The sequence below is a fragment of the Diaporthe amygdali genome, assembly GCF_026229845.1.
Source record: "Diaporthe amygdali strain CAA958 chromosome Unknown NODE_36_length_484128_cov_64_979186, whole genome shotgun sequence".
In the NCBI taxonomy this organism is placed as follows: domain Eukaryota; kingdom Fungi; phylum Ascomycota; class Sordariomycetes; order Diaporthales; family Diaporthaceae; genus Diaporthe; species Diaporthe amygdali.
In genome coordinates, this window is record NW_026517056.1 from 364929 (window position 1) to 381544 (window position 16616).

The 16616-nt window shown below is 52.2% G+C and overlaps 4 protein-coding genes across 4 annotated transcripts; 2 read left to right on the plus strand and 2 right to left on the minus strand.

Moving 5' to 3' along the window:
• Positions 1 to 1587: 1587 nt before the first annotated feature.
• On the plus strand, positions 1588 to 1919 carry J7T55_015098 (uncharacterized protein; the record flags this gene model as incomplete). Its single annotated transcript, XM_053133361.1, has 2 exons — positions 1588 to 1674; positions 1755 to 1919. The coding sequence occupies 2 exons, from the start codon at positions 1588 to 1590 to the stop codon at positions 1917 to 1919; spliced, it is 252 nt and encodes an 83-aa protein (XP_052988827.1).
• Positions 1920 to 2811: 892 nt separating this feature from the next.
• On the minus strand, positions 2812 to 4734 carry J7T55_015099 (major facilitator superfamily transporter; the record flags this gene model as incomplete). Its single annotated transcript, XM_053133362.1, has 5 exons — positions 2812 to 2838; positions 2900 to 3285; positions 3339 to 4095; positions 4145 to 4488; positions 4563 to 4734. 5 exons carry the CDS (start codon positions 4732 to 4734, stop codon positions 2812 to 2814), a joined length of 1686 nt encoding a protein of 561 aa, XP_052988828.1.
• Positions 4735 to 12738: 8004 nt separating this feature from the next.
• On the plus strand, positions 12739 to 14781 carry J7T55_015100 (uncharacterized protein; the record flags this gene model as incomplete). The annotated part of the gene is made up of 4 exons (XM_053133363.1): positions 12739 to 12877; positions 12972 to 13053; positions 13123 to 14497; positions 14551 to 14781. The coding sequence occupies 4 exons, from the start codon at positions 12739 to 12741 to the stop codon at positions 14779 to 14781; spliced, it is 1827 nt and encodes a 608-aa protein (XP_052988829.1).
• A 720-nt stretch (positions 14782 to 15501) lies between these two features.
• Positions 15502 to 16503, minus strand: J7T55_015101 (ribonuclease mrp protein subunit rmp1; the record flags this gene model as incomplete). The annotated part of the gene is made up of 2 exons (XM_053133364.1): positions 15502 to 16042; positions 16115 to 16503. 2 exons carry the CDS (start codon positions 16501 to 16503, stop codon positions 15502 to 15504), a joined length of 930 nt encoding a protein of 309 aa, XP_052988830.1.
• Positions 16504 to 16616: the final 113 nt, after the last annotated feature.

Sequence of the window (16616 nt, forward strand, 5' to 3'; positions counted from 1 at the left end):
TACGTGGGTCTACACAAGTTTAAGTCAAGACTGTCCGAGAGGCGAGCGCTAGCATGCTAAAAGTATTTTTGAGCGCTCGCCAATGTTATGAATGATCATACGTCTTTGGGTGCGATATTAGCTGGCGTTCAATCTTCTGGCGACCTTTTTATTGCACACAAGTCTCCCCAAGTCCCTGTGCGTTGAGCAAGACATGTCTGCATTGTGCTATGATGTACAGCAAGAAGACCGAAGTAGACAGAGCAGCTGATTACAGGGACTGGTTTGGAGGCACAACTTTGACAACATAAATACCGGAGCAATCAATATAGCGCTTTCACATGCTTTGATCTGCTCTCCATCACTTAATAGCACATGAAACAGTATTAAAAGCACGTGTCGAGCCGACGTCCACGCCTGAAAGTACTAGTGACACATTGTGGGCAGCTCTGGATTGTATATGATATGGTCATCAGTTGGCGGAAGACCTCTCCCGCCGAATATCGGATCACCGTATGGAATTCCGGATGTTCTAAAGTCGTGTTTGAATTTAATCAAGGTCAGACAGAGCAATAGTTTGTACCTCAGTACTGAGTGACCGAGAGCATCCCAAGGTTTGATTATATGTTGTGTGGGCTGCGTTATTTACCAACAAAATAACCTTCAATCTATGCATTTGGCGCTCAATTCGTATTTCTATGGACCGGATGTCACTAAACCCCAATGGTCGGAGGAGGTCTTAAGCAGCGCTACTTCTACATCTCAGCGCAAAGATGTGGCCCTGGAGTTCAAGACGAAAAGTCGTGCTGTTATTTGAAGTCTGGAGCTTTTCTGGCTACTTCACCTGCATAGCTATCCAATGGGGGTTTGTTGCTCGTTTCAGACGGGTCAGCATCTTTCTCCGCGAGGCGCGTACATCTTACACCCTCTCACGCAAGCCGGCCCACATATCAGTCCTGGCTGTGTGGGCAAGCCACCATGGTTCTTTGCGGAATGAGTCGTGTCTCTAATTATCATCGACATTCCACGTAACCCATAACAGCGCTCAACCTACCTACCTCCCACATTATAAGTGGTTAACCACATCGGTAACAGCTCGTCTGTCCACCACTTGCGACTCTCTGATGTATTGTCAATGCGACGCAGCATTGCCACATGTGCCAACCGGGTCCGATCAAACCTGATGAGCAGCGCACGTATGGCAATCACTTAAAGCAATTCCATGGCTGTTGATTGGCATCCGTAAGGAGACTGATTTTGGTGGGGGCCATTGACTGAACGAGGCGAAACTACGAGCACATAAAAAGAACCAACGGTTTCAGCCCTTCGGCACAGCAATAAAAGAGAGTTTTCGCTTCGGTCCGCTGACTCGCAATAATGCGGGTTAACAGGGAATTCGGACGACTGAAGAACCGCTCATTCTACGAGAAATCCATCTTCTTGATTATCGTGCAAATGCGAAATAGGGGCGAACGATACGGCATGTACCAGATCTAAAACTATAATAATTGCCGATTGAATCATCCTTCAAACCTTATTCATCACTCCTCCCACACTCACGCACGCCATATCCCTTGTACAGCACGGCAAAAAAACAATATCGCAATCATGAAGTTCTCTATCACCGGTCTTCTCGTGTCAGCTTTGGCCGTCGGCCTCGCTCAGGCGGCCTGCCAAACCCGGGAGACAGGTTGCGTACGTTTGAAATCCTTGTTGCCCTTCCCACCCGGTGTCCAACCTTGGGCTTCAGAACTGACCAATTCACTACACCATAGTCTCCCGAGTCCGTTTGCCAGGGCATTATCAGTGGTGGCCAAGGCTGTGGCTCGACCGAGACCGCCTCCGGATGCACTCTGAGCGGCGCCACCGTGACAGTGGGCTTACCTCGCATGAATGTTCCTTGGCTCGTTACGCATTTTCTAACACTTCCCTCTTACTAGTGCCAATGCTGCTCATAATTATAAGGAGGTTCACTGGTGGCCCTTCGTTTTGCGGAGCGGTATCATAGTGATGTTTGGACTCGGGCAGTAAATGTCTCGTTCGCCTGATCTCAATTTCCGATTATACCTAGCATATATAGAGCTTTATAAATACCGTGTATTTGGCTCTCAGGTCATCATGCAAATGTGCGTGTCTATAATCGGTCCAACTTGAAATTCAGGGTTTGGTGAATGGTGTTGAGAAATGCGATACATTACCAGCTCCTATGAAGTTCCTATGAACATAGACCCTTGCCCCCCATCTAATTGCCCCGAAACTTTGTGACGGGTAGTGGAGGTCCTGCCAAGAAAAATGAAATACCCGGCATCACAAGCTTTCCAAGCCAAAATTCGAGTGGGAAGTGGGGAGTGGCGTAGACAGTTGGATTAGACAATTGCATTTCACTTCTACAGATCATGTCTGGGGCAGCAAGAACTGGCCAGAGGTCATTTGATCATCATCTATATTTTTCGACTCTAGCCAATGACTTGTGATAGAAAATAGATTTATCTCAGAAAAGTAGCAGCGCATGTGTCGCTTGACAACTTGGGACGCTGAAAAGGTTAAAATTTGAATTGATGGTCTTTTGTTCAAAATTTCCCAAACAGATATTGACTCCGCCAAAACAATAATACGCAAAGTCGTGGGATTTAAAGTGAATCAAGGATTATAAGTGTTGAAGATTTTCTATTCGCTAATCAGCTGCTTAATGGCTACATTGTGCACCTACGCACATGCTCTCTCAATTCCATTCTTTTTCTTTATTCTCTTTTTGTGCTCGAGATGATCGCCATTGCATGCCCCAAAGCCAATTAGCTATGAACAGTGGCGCAAAAGCTATAACTAGAAACGCTAATCCCAAATACGTTGCTCCTGCACCTAATGTATTAATCATCTCTTCGACAAACGCCACCATGACAGCAGCTAGTGTGCACCGCACCAGATTGTTTATCCCGGTGCTGCTCGCGCCTTTCCCGGGACAGAGGTCGGCCACCAAGGTCTGATTTATAGAGAACATCGCATTTGCCGAAGCCGCAATAAGGAACTGCAGCGTCAGTGGTAGGGCGATCCAACCGGGTCGGCGATACACGGCGGGAAAAGATAAAGAGAAGCCGTATCCAGCGAGGGTGAAGACGAATAGGGCCAAGGCCCACGGTAATCGGCGCAAGCGAAGTCGCTCGACCGGAAAGTCGACCGGAATCTTCTTAGGGGAGAGCTCGTGAGAGTCCGGCAAGTCGTGAGCCATCTTGTAGGCCTGTGAAGCGGCGGCAAAGTCACGGTTCAACAGTTTCCCAATTACTGCTGATCCAACAACGGTGCCAATACCTATGAGCGTTGTCAGCTGTGGCCTTTTCACGGTAAGAAAATGAGATGTCTACCATTTGGCAGGTATATAAGTCCCAGCTGCAACTCGTTGAGGCCAAAATCAGTAGCGAACAGGTTCGTCGTGCTCGAAGTGACCATGCTCCACACGGCGTATATGAGGCCGAAAAAGTAGACATTGAAAGCAACCTCCTTGCGAACAAGTAACTTGAATGGACCCCCAAAAGTGGCCAGTGTAACCTTCTTCCTGCTAGGTTTCTCGTCTGGGTCTCGCATGTACTTGGGTGGTCGAATCATGCGCCACAACGACTGGTAGATCGGGCCCTTTAATCGCCATGAGCCATTCCCAGCCAGGCTGCGCATTGTCTCGGGCAGGAACATAGCGATGAGGATAGTGATCGCCGCGGAGAGCCCGAGCAGGAACATGAATATGGCGCGGAACCCCAGGAACTGCGCGAATATGCCGCCCAAGACGGGGCCAAAGGCAACCGCGAAGTTCCGCACGGCCTGGTAGAAGCTTATGTAGCCTCCTCGCTCCGAGATAGGACAAATATCCTGGAGGACGCCGTTCCCGATGCTGGCCGTCGATGCGGCGCCTGCGGCCTGCACTGCCCTGAAGATCACGAGGACGGCGTAGTTTGGCGTGAAGCTAAGTGCTATGTTCGATATCACGTAGATGCTGAAGGACGCTAGGTAGATCGGCCGTCGCCCGATAGTGTCAGACAATGGACCCCAAATCAGCGGCGCAATGCCTTGGATGACCAGGTAAGATGTGATCGTGAGGTTGACTTGTTGAATGGAAACGTTGAGATCCTGCATTTGTTAGCACAGAAGATTTCGACTGTAGGAAGCATAGACGGACCCTGGCGATAGCATTTTGCGAGGGGAAATATATGTTGGATGAGAGTCCGGAAATTGACCCTGCGAAAGCGATTAATGTTATAAGTAGTCGCTTCTGCAGTTTTGGGAATGCACTGTATTCCTCCGTATTGCTTTCGGAATCTTTGCCACTTGAAGTGCTCTTGATGCTCGAAGTGTCGCGAGAAGTTCGTCCACGACGATCAGGATTGTAGCGATCGGGGTCCAAGTCTGGCGTTGTGTAAAAGTATGAGAAAGCGTTGCGTGTAATTCGTCCAGCGGCGCCTCCGGTAGTTCTCCGGCGCGGCTGTTGCGGACGCAGCGGTGGCCTCTTTGGTCCATACTCATCTATCTGAAGTACATTCGACATGGTCCGCATATATTCAGTTGCTTCTTTTCTTGACAATTAGCAATAAACCTACATCGTGTGCCTACGAAGTGACTGCTTGTGGCGGTAATGATATTTGAGAGAGCTTCGGCTAGCTTCAGTGCTTTGCTGCACGGATCATCAACTCTTCGTCCGATGTGTTCTGGGCCTTGTGTCCCGAGGCTTAGATGCGGCAAAGACGTAGCGACGATGCCCAGTGACCTCATACGCTGAGTTGAAACGAATGTGCGCGCGAAGACCATCTCTGCCAAGATAACCTATCCTAATATCAGTAATTAGAGAGCACGCCCTAGCCGCTTCTGTGGTATCCATCGTTAGCAATGCGGTCATCGAAGGCACACAGATGAATCGAGGCCTGCAACAAGGTTTAAGAACTCTCAAAAGAGAAAGACTCGTTCAAATTGAAACAAGTCAGCTCTAGATGACATAGCAAGCAAATCTAGTAGTAACCTTTCGAGGAGACAACAAAACTAGGAGCTACAAAGCCATATCAGTACAGGAAATCCTTACAAAGGGACCTAGCATTTCAAGAGTCCCCAACTCACAAGCGGCTGACCTTGGATACATGGTACTCTAGTCTTTGCCCTGCATTGTTATATCTTTATCCATTTCAGCATGGAAATACTGACAACAACGTTGGGTATCTCTGTTTACCCTTGCACAATTGGGTCGAATACTTTATCAACAGGTTTCTGTACATCGACCGCATTATCTCCTACAACCTTTTCAAGCTCTGAGCCTACAGGATTATCCAATGCGTCACCGGTGGATCTTGCAATTAGTAGACAGCCGTCCATGATTAGCATGACAACTTCAGGAAATCCGGTTCCGACAGAGCAGCCATCATCACTTCCGCGACCTCCAGCTCGAAGACAGCAGGACAAAGAGGCAATGACAGTTGGGGGCGCAATATACACCACAGTATTAGCGGGTTTAGGTATGGGAATATGTGACTCTATACGTTGAAGATGTCTGTATCTAACATTGCATAGCTGCTTTAAGCCTTCTTAGTATAGTTGTTCTGATACTAACAAGCGGAACATTGAATAGGGGAGGTTTAGAAGAGGTATAGAAGCACTTGTCTTCTGGATGGAATTGAAGTTAAGAGTTGCCTATCTCATTATTTTGCACAGCCTATCAGCTGCACATGCAAAGACAGCTTGGTACAAGTAAAATGTCCCGAGTGCCAGCTCGGGACTCAATAACGCATCCAATAATAGCCAACACCATGCTTGCATGTGAGGTGTTCATCCGACTTGAGGCTTGCTCTGCTTTTCTGGAGACTCTGTTCACAGGACGCCGTCATATCTAAGCGCCTGGGTTTCTCTCTGCCGCGCCGTCTGTGGGCTTGCCCCTGCCGCCTCCGGCAACGTGGCTCCAGGGCTCATCTTGAGAGTTGTTCACCCAACGCGCGAGCGGGACACTCATTTTGTCGTCTTTCGCACCTGAATTTGCTTTGTTGTCATTGGTGTGTTTGTGTGACGAATGCTTCGCGCGGGCGGGCTTTGCACCAGAATCCCATGCTCCCACCCCCAGCAGATCATTGCTACCAGATGACTCCCTGTAGCTAGGTTTAGCCTCAGAACTTTACGGTTCAAGGAGCAACAAAGTATTGCTTACATGCTCAGGACTGTTCTTTGGAGTGGTGGTCCGTAAGTGTCTTTACATATATCGAGCCCTCCAAATGCCAAAGATACATCCGACGAAGGTAGATGAAAGAGAGTAAGAATGCCGATCGATTCAAAGTTACATATTTATTAAATTAGGCTGAGAAAGAGAACATAACAAACAGTAAAGTTAGAGAACCTGTTGAATAGAAACTTCAGATAGTCATAGCCGCAACTAAAGCTCGGAGAACTGAGACACATTCCGACTTTCACACAGAGACTCTGAAGTCCTTTTATATGAACAAAGGCGCTGTCCTGGGCGCATGCGTATTTGGATTTCCTACGCAGCTTGAAAGTGGTTGCCTTTCTCAGCCTCGGTCTGGTCATCCTCTATAAGAAATGTCGCCGATGCAAAGATGCATTAGGGCTGGGAGGACGACCGGTTCAATGGCAAAGAATTAGGCCGAAGGCGTCGCAATCGTCCGAGTCCAATGCAGGAGCCAGTTTTGAGTATGCATACTAGCAGCCTGAAGCTATTCACTCTTCCAATCCGTCAGCTACTGGGCTGCGGGTGGGCTAACGCACTGTAACAAGTCGTCATTGTCCGGAGCCTTATGATGCTGATACTACTTTTAGCTGCCCGGAGGCCGCCTGGTGGTACCAGAAAGTCTGCACTGCACCTCTGGTTCGACTTGGAATCTGGTGAAGCGTCGCTTCCAGGCTGATGCGCGTCTACCTTGGGTGGGGGCCGAAACGGTCTGGCTGCGGTGTTACGTTACTACGGTGGTTGCCTGAGGAATTCCTCGTATCTTTAAAAAAAAGACACACATTGCATTTTTCATTTCTCCGTCAATTCATTGGCCAATATTACAAAGCTTGCTGACTTGAACCTGGAAGAATGAGTGTGCTGGTCCGGAAACGCGGGAGAAGCTACTATAGGCCGAACTCCAAAACAAAATGTCTCACCGTCTTGAGCCCCTTGATGATCATTTACATCTTACCCCTCCCTTCCTGCTGGAGGGCTTGAGAAGTTGAATCTCATGGAATTCGCTTACTTTTTATTCCCGCTGCTTTGGGTTCCACGTCTGCTGGAAACAATGGAGCACCTCAAGCCTTCGAAATTAGATACGCACACAACGCTCTACAACTAAACGATCCAGGTCACAAAAATTTGATTGCATAATCTGATGATTACAAAGACACAGAATCTGTAGCAATAAGTGCTAGGTCGGCACAGATCTTGACAAGCTCATTCAGTCCAAAAGTTGCTTCCACTTCAAGACTTGGAATTCGACCTACGACTTCTATCACAAACAATTATGTTGCCTCAAATTATAGAGGAAAGAATACTGTCCTGCAGAGCAGATTCAATGACGTTTGCCGTGATTATATTCATGTGCCATTGTGCCTCGATATTGTTGGTAAAGAACACCATTGTTAACCCTCCTGTCGCGAAGAGATACAAAGGTGAAGCTGAGTACACTTGAGCGAGCTGAAAGAAGTCAACGGCATTCAATTTCGATCTGGCAAGGACATCTCGACGTCAAAGCCAGGGCTTGATATTTTTGACACCCTGCCAGTCCAGCCTTACTTCGCAATGGTGAAGCTGCTACGTCCCAGCAAGCAGGACAATAGAGATTGATCTGAAGCCTCACGTGTGTGAGCCTTCAGTGGAAGTTATACTGGGACAATGTCGGGGGCGGCCATGCTCAGAAAACATCTATCAGCGCTCTTCCGGCCGACTCCTATTCCACCATCCCTACATAACGACAAGCTTTCCGCTCAGAGTTGCATATGGGAAGAACTGCCGACAAGCCAGTCTAGAATGGAAACACGATTAGACATCTGCTGGTCTAAACTCTTTTGTGCACTTGATTCGCTCGGCACCCAGAAGCCACAATGACTTCAATTAGCATCTCCACACCATATTATCTTTTCCGGGAAGCGGCAATCCCCAGGTACCCAGGATTTCGATTAATCGAAGCCTGCCAGTCCCGAATCTCACTGCTCACTTCGCGCAGCTGATTATAGGCCACCTCACATGGTCATGGCTACAATTGCTCGGAGCATGCGTCCAGGGCAGCCAGTCAATGATTAAGGATGTCGCGCTCTGCGCTGAAGTCTCAAATAGACTTGGATTCACGTCTAATAATATGTGATGCTATCTCCCGAATGGGTAAAAGCACCGTCCAAGCATGAGCCATCCCAGAAAAGATCAAAACTTGAAGAGCCACCATAGCTGTTATTGCGTTCACATATGCCGTGGCAAAGTGACCGGCTTGCGTGCCTGCCGTGAATGACAGCAAATCAGCAAAAATGTTTTTCTGGCATGTTGTAAGAAGGTTTGGCTTGCTCTTGTGATAGTCACCGTTTGAGACGTGTAGCATTCAAATCCTGCTATGTATCTTACACCTGAGCAACACCCTGGCCGTGGAAGAAAATAGGGGAAAACCATCAGGGATGGCAGGCCAGAGATCTCGGAATATCCGGGGTTGTACCGGACTGAAAGCTATGCACGCATGGGACGAAAAGGCGTTTCAACGTGACAGAAACCATGTGAAACCATCCCATCGCACATGCACCTGATCGGTTTCCCACGCTCGCTCTCGAACCTTTCTACCGGATAAACGTTTGCGATGCGTCTCTCTCAGCATCTCAAATCGTGTTGAACCATCCGAGAAGGCTCACTCCTCCCTTATAACGAAAAAGACCACGAACATCCGTCTTTTTCCCAGCAGCTCCCTGTGGCCTCGACGCTCTCGTTAGCATCATCAGCTTTACTCAGTGGCTGCTCGGACATTGTGTGTTTTCTTTTGCTAGATTCACCAAACGGTCGGATCGTCGGACACTCATTATTTGCGACGATATATAAGCCGTCAGTCTGACACTAGGGCGAAGCGGCAGAGCCGCAACTGGGACGGAGTCATGGTCGGCTCCGACGGTACAACCCTACCGTCAACACTTGTTGAGGAAGTGGGTACTACCGCGAGATCCGCATTTGATTGGCCGCCTGATTCTAGGCCGGAGGCATCGCGGCGAAGTTTGACAGTCGCTGTTTTCGCGCCATGGCTTGTGTGGATTGACTTCGGGTAGAGGGCTGGTTTTGGACAGCTCCTCTATATACGAGCTGTGTGTATACATGTGGAAGGGGTTGTCAGTTTTTTGTAATCAGAAGCGTGCTGTTTGGCTGTTTGGCCAGGAGGATCACCTGTGGAGAGATGGCAACCGACATGTTGCAGGGGGGGGAGAGGAGAAGATGCTACTACGTCAAACCTGTGATCATTCTATAACAGGATGAAAGGTTGTCATGGGACCAAGTTCTTGGCTCTCCGGTGATTTTAGAATGCAAGAAAAAGCGACCCTTTCGCCCTTGAGAAGCTGTGGTGCGACCTCGCACAAGGGAAGACGATGGGCGGCCGATTTCCTGGTCCTCGACTTGTCACGTGCCACAACATTTCGTCCGTCTTGCCTTCGCTGGTGCCGAACACGCTTTAGGGCCAAGTGCTCAGACAGGAGTTCTTGCTTACGATGGTGTCGCGTTGTGCCAGGTATCGGCTAAAGTTGGGACGATGAGTCGTCTGGTCTGGGAAGACGGGATGAGCTGGGCGGAAACGAAGCGTGTGGAGTGGATGGTTAGTGTGGTGTGGTCAGCCTCTAAAACACGGCTTCGGAACATTCTGCAGTAGACTAGCAGCTGCTATACTGCCCGTACAAAGCACGGCTGTCTGCCTAGACTGACTGGGTGTCCCCTATCGTGATGGATGGTGTGTTGACCGTTCACTTCCCCGGGCTTACTTCCCTTACCCTCCTCTCCCTCCACTTCCATTACCAAGTCCTGCAGCTGCAGCTGCACCAACACTTGCAGTACCACAGCGCAAGGGTGCCCGTTTTAGCGCGCAGTTTCTTGCGGCCCCCTTGTTTTGGATCCGCCGACGTCCACGCCCGGAGGAATTTCCTCACGGTGGTGATACAATAAGCACTGTACTGGTCAACATGCACTCTGGCCACTGGCCGTCCTGCCCCGTGGTGGATAATGGTACGGTGACATGTCCTGCATCCTGCGGTAAGCTGTAGTCTACGGTACATGGTTCGTACCGGCTGTGGGGAGATTGGGGACCACGGTGGATTTCGCCAAGTGCGGTCATTGATCGATGGGTACTGCGCCTTGTGCCACCTTTGGTAATCGAATCGAATCGAGCCCTGGGCCGAGGTGGACGGACGACAGAGGCCCCCCTGGTCTCTGTCTGAAGCGATCCGATCCGATCATCTCGAGCATTGCACGGGCAGAGTGTCCCGTGGCCGCAGCCCGCATGACGAGATGACAGTGTATGAATCGATGCTCCCTTGGAGAGCAAATGAGTGAGACGGAGATGGAACAGAGATCTGATGTCGCGTACGCAACACGGTGGTACTAGAGCGAAGCACAGTCAGACTGTGCCGCTCACATCCCATCCGGCCCCAACTTTATTTTAGACGCCGTGATGAAATGTACTGAGGGCGCACAGACGCCAGAAACATCCAAGGGTTGGGGCGCCTGCGCCGGTCGGGGGGCCAGGGGGCCCTCCTGAACAGAAAGACAAAACCCTGAATCCCAACCTGCCACCTGGATTCGGGCCCGATGGGTGTACCTGGGTATGTATGTATGTATATATGTACATACCCAGGTGCTAGCTGAAACTTATTTTGCCTGCCAGCCTGACAGCACAGGCAACAGCCGAGCGTGCCTCACCCGCCAGAGCCACGTTTTCCATCGGGGCTTGCCCCCATCAGGCAGCTTGTCCAGGACGGTTGCCCTCCATTGCTAGCCGTTTGGGGCAGTCACGGCCCCCACAAGCAAATGTGTGTCGCATCTTGCCAATCAATCCGGCGCAAACCCAACGGCCCCGAGGATGTACATACCACAGTCTGGTTCCGCACCTGCTAGCAATGAGGGCGTGTAACAGTACAGCACAGTAATACCCAGGTGTGCAACTGTGCTTGTCTTGTTCCCATCTGGTTGAATGCAGGTTTCGTGACATTTGGCTTGAAAGAGCAAGGAGGAGGGAAAAGGAGGGGGGGGGGGGATCTCCGTCCTGTGATACAACGTACCTTACACCATTGAATACGTGTATGGATACACATACATAATCATTAAGCAGAACACGGTAGCGGCAGCCACAGAAACCGTGGGCTCCTGTGAATGTGTATGTATTGCGTATGGCTTAATGCACACATTGCACGCATACACAGTAGCATCATATGTCCGCCGGCAAGTGTTATTAAAACGTATGGGGTCGAATAAGAGCTGTTGATCAGTATAAAATACTTATAGCGGGTAGTACCCAGGCAGGTTCTTTGCTCTCTTTTGCTCTCTTGCTCTACCTTACACCATTGAATACGTGTATAGATACATATACATAATCATTAAGCAGAACACGGTAGCGGCAGCCACAGAAACCGTGGGCTTTTGTGAATGTGTATGTATTGCGTATAGCTTAATGCACACATTGCACGCATACACAGTAGCACCGTATGTCCGCCGGTAAGTGTTATTGAAACGTATGGGGTCGAGTAAGAGCTGTTGATCGGTATAAAATACCTGTGGCGGGTAGTACCCAGGCAGGTTCTTTGCTCTCTTTTGCTCTCTTGCTCTTTGCAACCACAACCACCACAACCACCGAGCCCAGGAAAGGAAGGGGCATCCTTGGGGGGTTGCAGGGGTGCGGTGGGTGGCCCGATTCGGCTGCGGGCAGGGTTTGTCTTGGGCGGGGACCCACTCGGTTGCGCTAGCACGCTAGGTCGCGCCGCCCCATTCTTTTCAGTAACCAAGCGGGAGGTTAGGTGAGTTACTGTGCGCGCTGGTGCTTTGCAGCTTTTGCAGCTTTGCCTTGCCTTGCCTCGTCCTGCCCTGCCCTGCCCGGCCCATCCACGCCCATGCCCCATGCCCCATGCCCCTGCCCATGTCCATGTCCATGCCCCTGCACCCACACCCACACCCACACCAACACCCACCACACCTGCAACACCCATGCCCCATGCCCACATTCCCACCCTCTACCAGTACCCTCTCAGCACCAAGGGCACGGCCGCCAGGGCCACCTAGTGCTCATGGTGCTCAGGCCAAGCCTGGCTCGGGTTCCCTAAAATCAGTCGTGCGTGCTTGCTTCTTGCTTCCTCAATCTCGCGCGCCTCTCCTCTTCTCCTCTGCCCCTGCCCTGCTCCCGCCCTCCTCATCCACGACACACGACACGACACGACGAGACCCAAATCTAGCGAGGCTCGGACGGCGACTTGTTCTTCATCAGCGACCATCTCGCCGCCACCCTGCCTTTCTTCCCTCCGACGTCGTCATCGATCCACGGTGGAGCTCGCCATCGCCTACGGGAAAAAACACACGACGAGCCCGCGCCCGGATCGCAATTCTACAACGACTCAGACTTGAAAGCACCGCAACCACCGTTGGCCCAACTCAGCCCTTGTGGCCCGGCCGGCGCTTGTTTCAACCAGCAATACACGACATCTTAAAGCATCATCCAATTTGATCTTCGCTATAGCGTCGATACCAGGCACCGCCGCCGCCAACAACACTGTCAATAGCAGAATTACAGCTGAGGCGTCGCAATCATGTCCATGTATCCGCATCGAGGCATGGGAGGTGTCCCGCCCGGAGGGAACGGCGCGCCTCGCCTGAACGAGCTGCTCGACAACATCCGCTCCGAGTTTGAGACCCAGGTTCGCCAATGCGAAAACTACGAGCACCAGAGTGAGCACACCTAAACCTGCGGCGAGGAATGGCCGCCGGTGCCGGCTCGGCGCGACCTCTTCAATTTAGTCCCAGCTTCTAACATTCGTCACAGTTCAAACCCAGGTAAATGAAATGCAATTGGTTCGTGAGAAGGTCTACGCGATGGAGCAAACCCACATGGCGCTCAAGCAGAAGTATGATATCCCTCCCCCCGATGCTCGCCGTTGCGCCTGCACGCATCCGCTGACAACCATGCTTGGCAGGTTCGAAGAAGAGGTCGCCCACCTCCGCCGACAGCTCGAACAGGCCAGAGGTGGCGCTCCTCAGGGTGCTATGGTCGGTCCGCCTCCCCATCAAGGCCCTCCTCAAGCCCCTCCCCCAGCTATCGGAATGGGCACCAACGCCTTCAGCGCCATCATGTCCGGCCAGGGTGGCCAGGGTGGCCCTATCCCGCCGCCGCCTCCTCCCCCTCAGGAGCAGCAGGGCCCTCCTCACCAGATGCCGCAGCCTCCTCCAGGGCTCCAGGGCCCCCCGCCGCCCCCTCCACCGCCGTCGCAGGCGCCCCCTTTCCAGCAGCAATACCCCCAAGGCCCAGCTCCGGGTGGTTTCCCGTCCCAGCCTCCCCAGAGCACCGCTAGCCCGGGGCCTGGCAAGCGCGGCGGGCCTGGCAGACCGCCGGCTGGTGGCCCGGCGACTCCTCAGATCAACACTCCGATTCCGTATCCGGGTCCCGGAGGCCCAGGCCAGTCTCCTCAGGTTGGCACGCACCCGACTCCAGACCACGCCAGGATGGCCCAGCCGCATCACCCTCCCAACAACGCCCTCGGTGATCTCGACGTCGAGCGCCTGGCCCCTCAACACAAGAAGGCCAGAGATGACTGGTTCGTCGTCTTCAACCCGACCGTTCCACGCATGCTTGATGTGGACCTGGTTCACACTCTGGCGCATGAGAGTGTTGTCTGCTGTGTTCGATTCAGCATGGATGGCAAGTACGTCGCAACTGGCTGCAACAAGTCTGCCCAGATCTACGACATCATCTCTGGAGAAAAGATTTGCGTACTGCAGGACGACAACGCCGACACTGGCGGCGACTTGTACATCCGAAGCGTCTGCTTCAGTCCTGATGGCAAGTACCTTGCCACCGGTGCCGAGGATAAGTTGATTCGGGTCTGGGACATCCAGTCTCGCACCATCCGAAACACCTTCTCCGGCCACGAGCAGGACATCTATAGTCTAGACTTTTCCCGCGATGGTCGGACGATTGCATCAGGCAGTGGCGATAGAACAGTCCGACTCTGGGATATTGAGACGTCCAACAGCGTGCTGACGCTCACTATCGAGGATGGCGTTACTACCGTAGCGATCTCCCCCGACTGCCGTCTCGTCGCTGCTGGTTCTCTGGACAAGAGTGTTCGTGTCTGGGATATTGCTACTGGCCACCTTGTCGAGCGTCTGGAGGGCCCTGACGGCCACAAGGACAGTGTTTATAGTGTTGCATTCTCCCCCAGTGGCAAGGATCTTGTCAGTGGTAGTCTGGACAGGACTATCAAGATGTGGGAGCTCAGCTCATCCCGACCTGGACAAATGAACCAGGCTCCAAAGGGCGGACGATGTGTCAAGACTTTCGAAGGCCACCGGGTAAGTTCAGTCACCAAGCGAACCTTTAGTTTTCTCAATCTAACGTTTCTTAGGACTTTGTTCTCTCTGTTGCCTTGACACCAGATGCCCAGTGGGTCATGTCAGGATCCAAGGACCGAGGTGTGCAATTCTGGGACCCCAGGACCGGAAATACTCAGGTCATGTTGCAGGGACACAAGAACAGTGTCATTTCCGTGGCCCCAAGCCCCACCGGAAACTACTTCGCCACTGGCTCTGGAGACATGCGTGCTCGTATCTGGTCGTACACCCGCACCGGCCCATAAACGAGCCGGCAGGACAACCCACACATAAGCGACATAAATAAGAGTTCTGGTACTGGCAGTGGACAGTCGAGATCAATAGGAGCGGGATGAGAAGATTGGGAGCTCCTTCAATCCTGTCAATCGACCTTCCAGGCAGCATCTGAACGAGACCCGTCCTTTGGCCTTTAGGTACACAACCAAGCCTTCTCTTGTCGTCGCTGGTGGCACCTGGACTTGTACCAATTCGCTGGCCACATATGACCTGGGAAGCCCGCGTATGGTTGGAGGATGACTTCCCGGTGCAATTTTCATCTCCAGGATTGGGTAAGAGAGTTGGAAGGGCGTCTGTGTATTCAAAAAGAAGAAAAAAAAAATGAGATAGGAGACAGGTCTGGGATTGTTGGGCAATGGAAGTGCATGAGATGGGACATGGGCAGGCACCGGGAATTCATCCTGGGCATGTGTCTAAGTGTGACTTTCGTAATGACTAGATGTGTTTTTTCCATCTTCAATGATATTCTCCTCCACGCTGTATGTGTATGCTTGAGACTCCCGGCTCGATGTTTGAAATTGTAAGTGAGCATTATCATCTTGCAGTAAGCAGGTTGCTCCCGTCCGGACGTGTCGTCCCTGGCCGTCCGGAGTGTTCGTCTTACTCAGTGTGTGATTGAGAGCATAGCAAAGGTCTGTTTGCTCAGAGCAGGTGACGTATAGCAGTAGCAATTTCCAGGGCTGTCTGTTCTATACGAGAGAGCTAAACAAGTCATCGAATTCATCGCCTCCCTTCTTCTTTTTCTTCTTCTTGACCTTCCCCTCGTCCCTCGACGACTTCGGCCGTACCAGTTTCTCGGGCCTGCCTATCCTCGATGAGCTTGAGTCATCTGCTCTGGACCTCTTCTTCCCTTTGATCTCGCCCTTCTCGGGCCTTTTCTCCTTGGTAGGCGGGTGCTCTGGCGGCGGTGAGGCACGCCGGGCTGTCGGCGCGACGTCGTCCTCCTCGTCATCATCACCACCGAGCTCGTCCCGCGAGACCGCAACTCCCAGGTCGTCCTCCTGCTGGGCGCCCACCTCCCTTTTCTGCGTCGCAGCAGAAGCGTCTTGTGTCACAGCCACACCAGCAGCTACTTGGACGGGTTCCGGCCCAGGACCACCTTCTGGCTCGCCCTCCGGCCCAGAGGGCTTCACGAACGGGGCCAGCGCCGCCTCCACCTGTGCCAGCACGCCGATGAGCATCAGGCCCAGCTGCGCGAACTGCCTGTCTGCCACGAGCTGCGTGAAGGCCCTGTTGTCGCACGCGTTAGTGAGATATCCAAACTCAGCGCGCCGCGGCGTCACATGGCGAGGGAAAACTCACTCAAATGCCTTGACGGCCACAATATCATGCAGCCACTGCGCCCTGACCTCGACCCTGTCCAGCTCCGGCTGCTTGGCGGCGGCCACGGCCGCGCGGGCGGCTCCTCCCTTGTCGCTCGTTTTCTTCCGCTTTCCTGGTGCTGTTGATGAAGAGCACAGGAGCTCGGCGCGCTGCACTGCGCCTTCCAGGTCAGGCAGGAGCTTGCGCACGCTGCGGCGCAGCATGTCGAAGGGCGCCCACCATCGCGTGCCGCGGTGCTGGTTCTTGTTGCGGTGGACGAAGCCGTCGAGGAGGTGGGCGGCTGTTGCGAGGCGGGAGAGGGAGGTTTGGCGGGTTGGGAGGTCGGGGGGTTCTGTTTTTGTGGTAGCTGGTTTTATTCTGTTTGCCATGAGAAACCGAGGTGGATGCGAAAGTTGCAGGTGAGGACCTTCAGGGGTCGTATAAGTCGAATAATTCTATGTATTCATTCCATTGAGTGAGTTTGGAGTGGAAAAGAGTATGA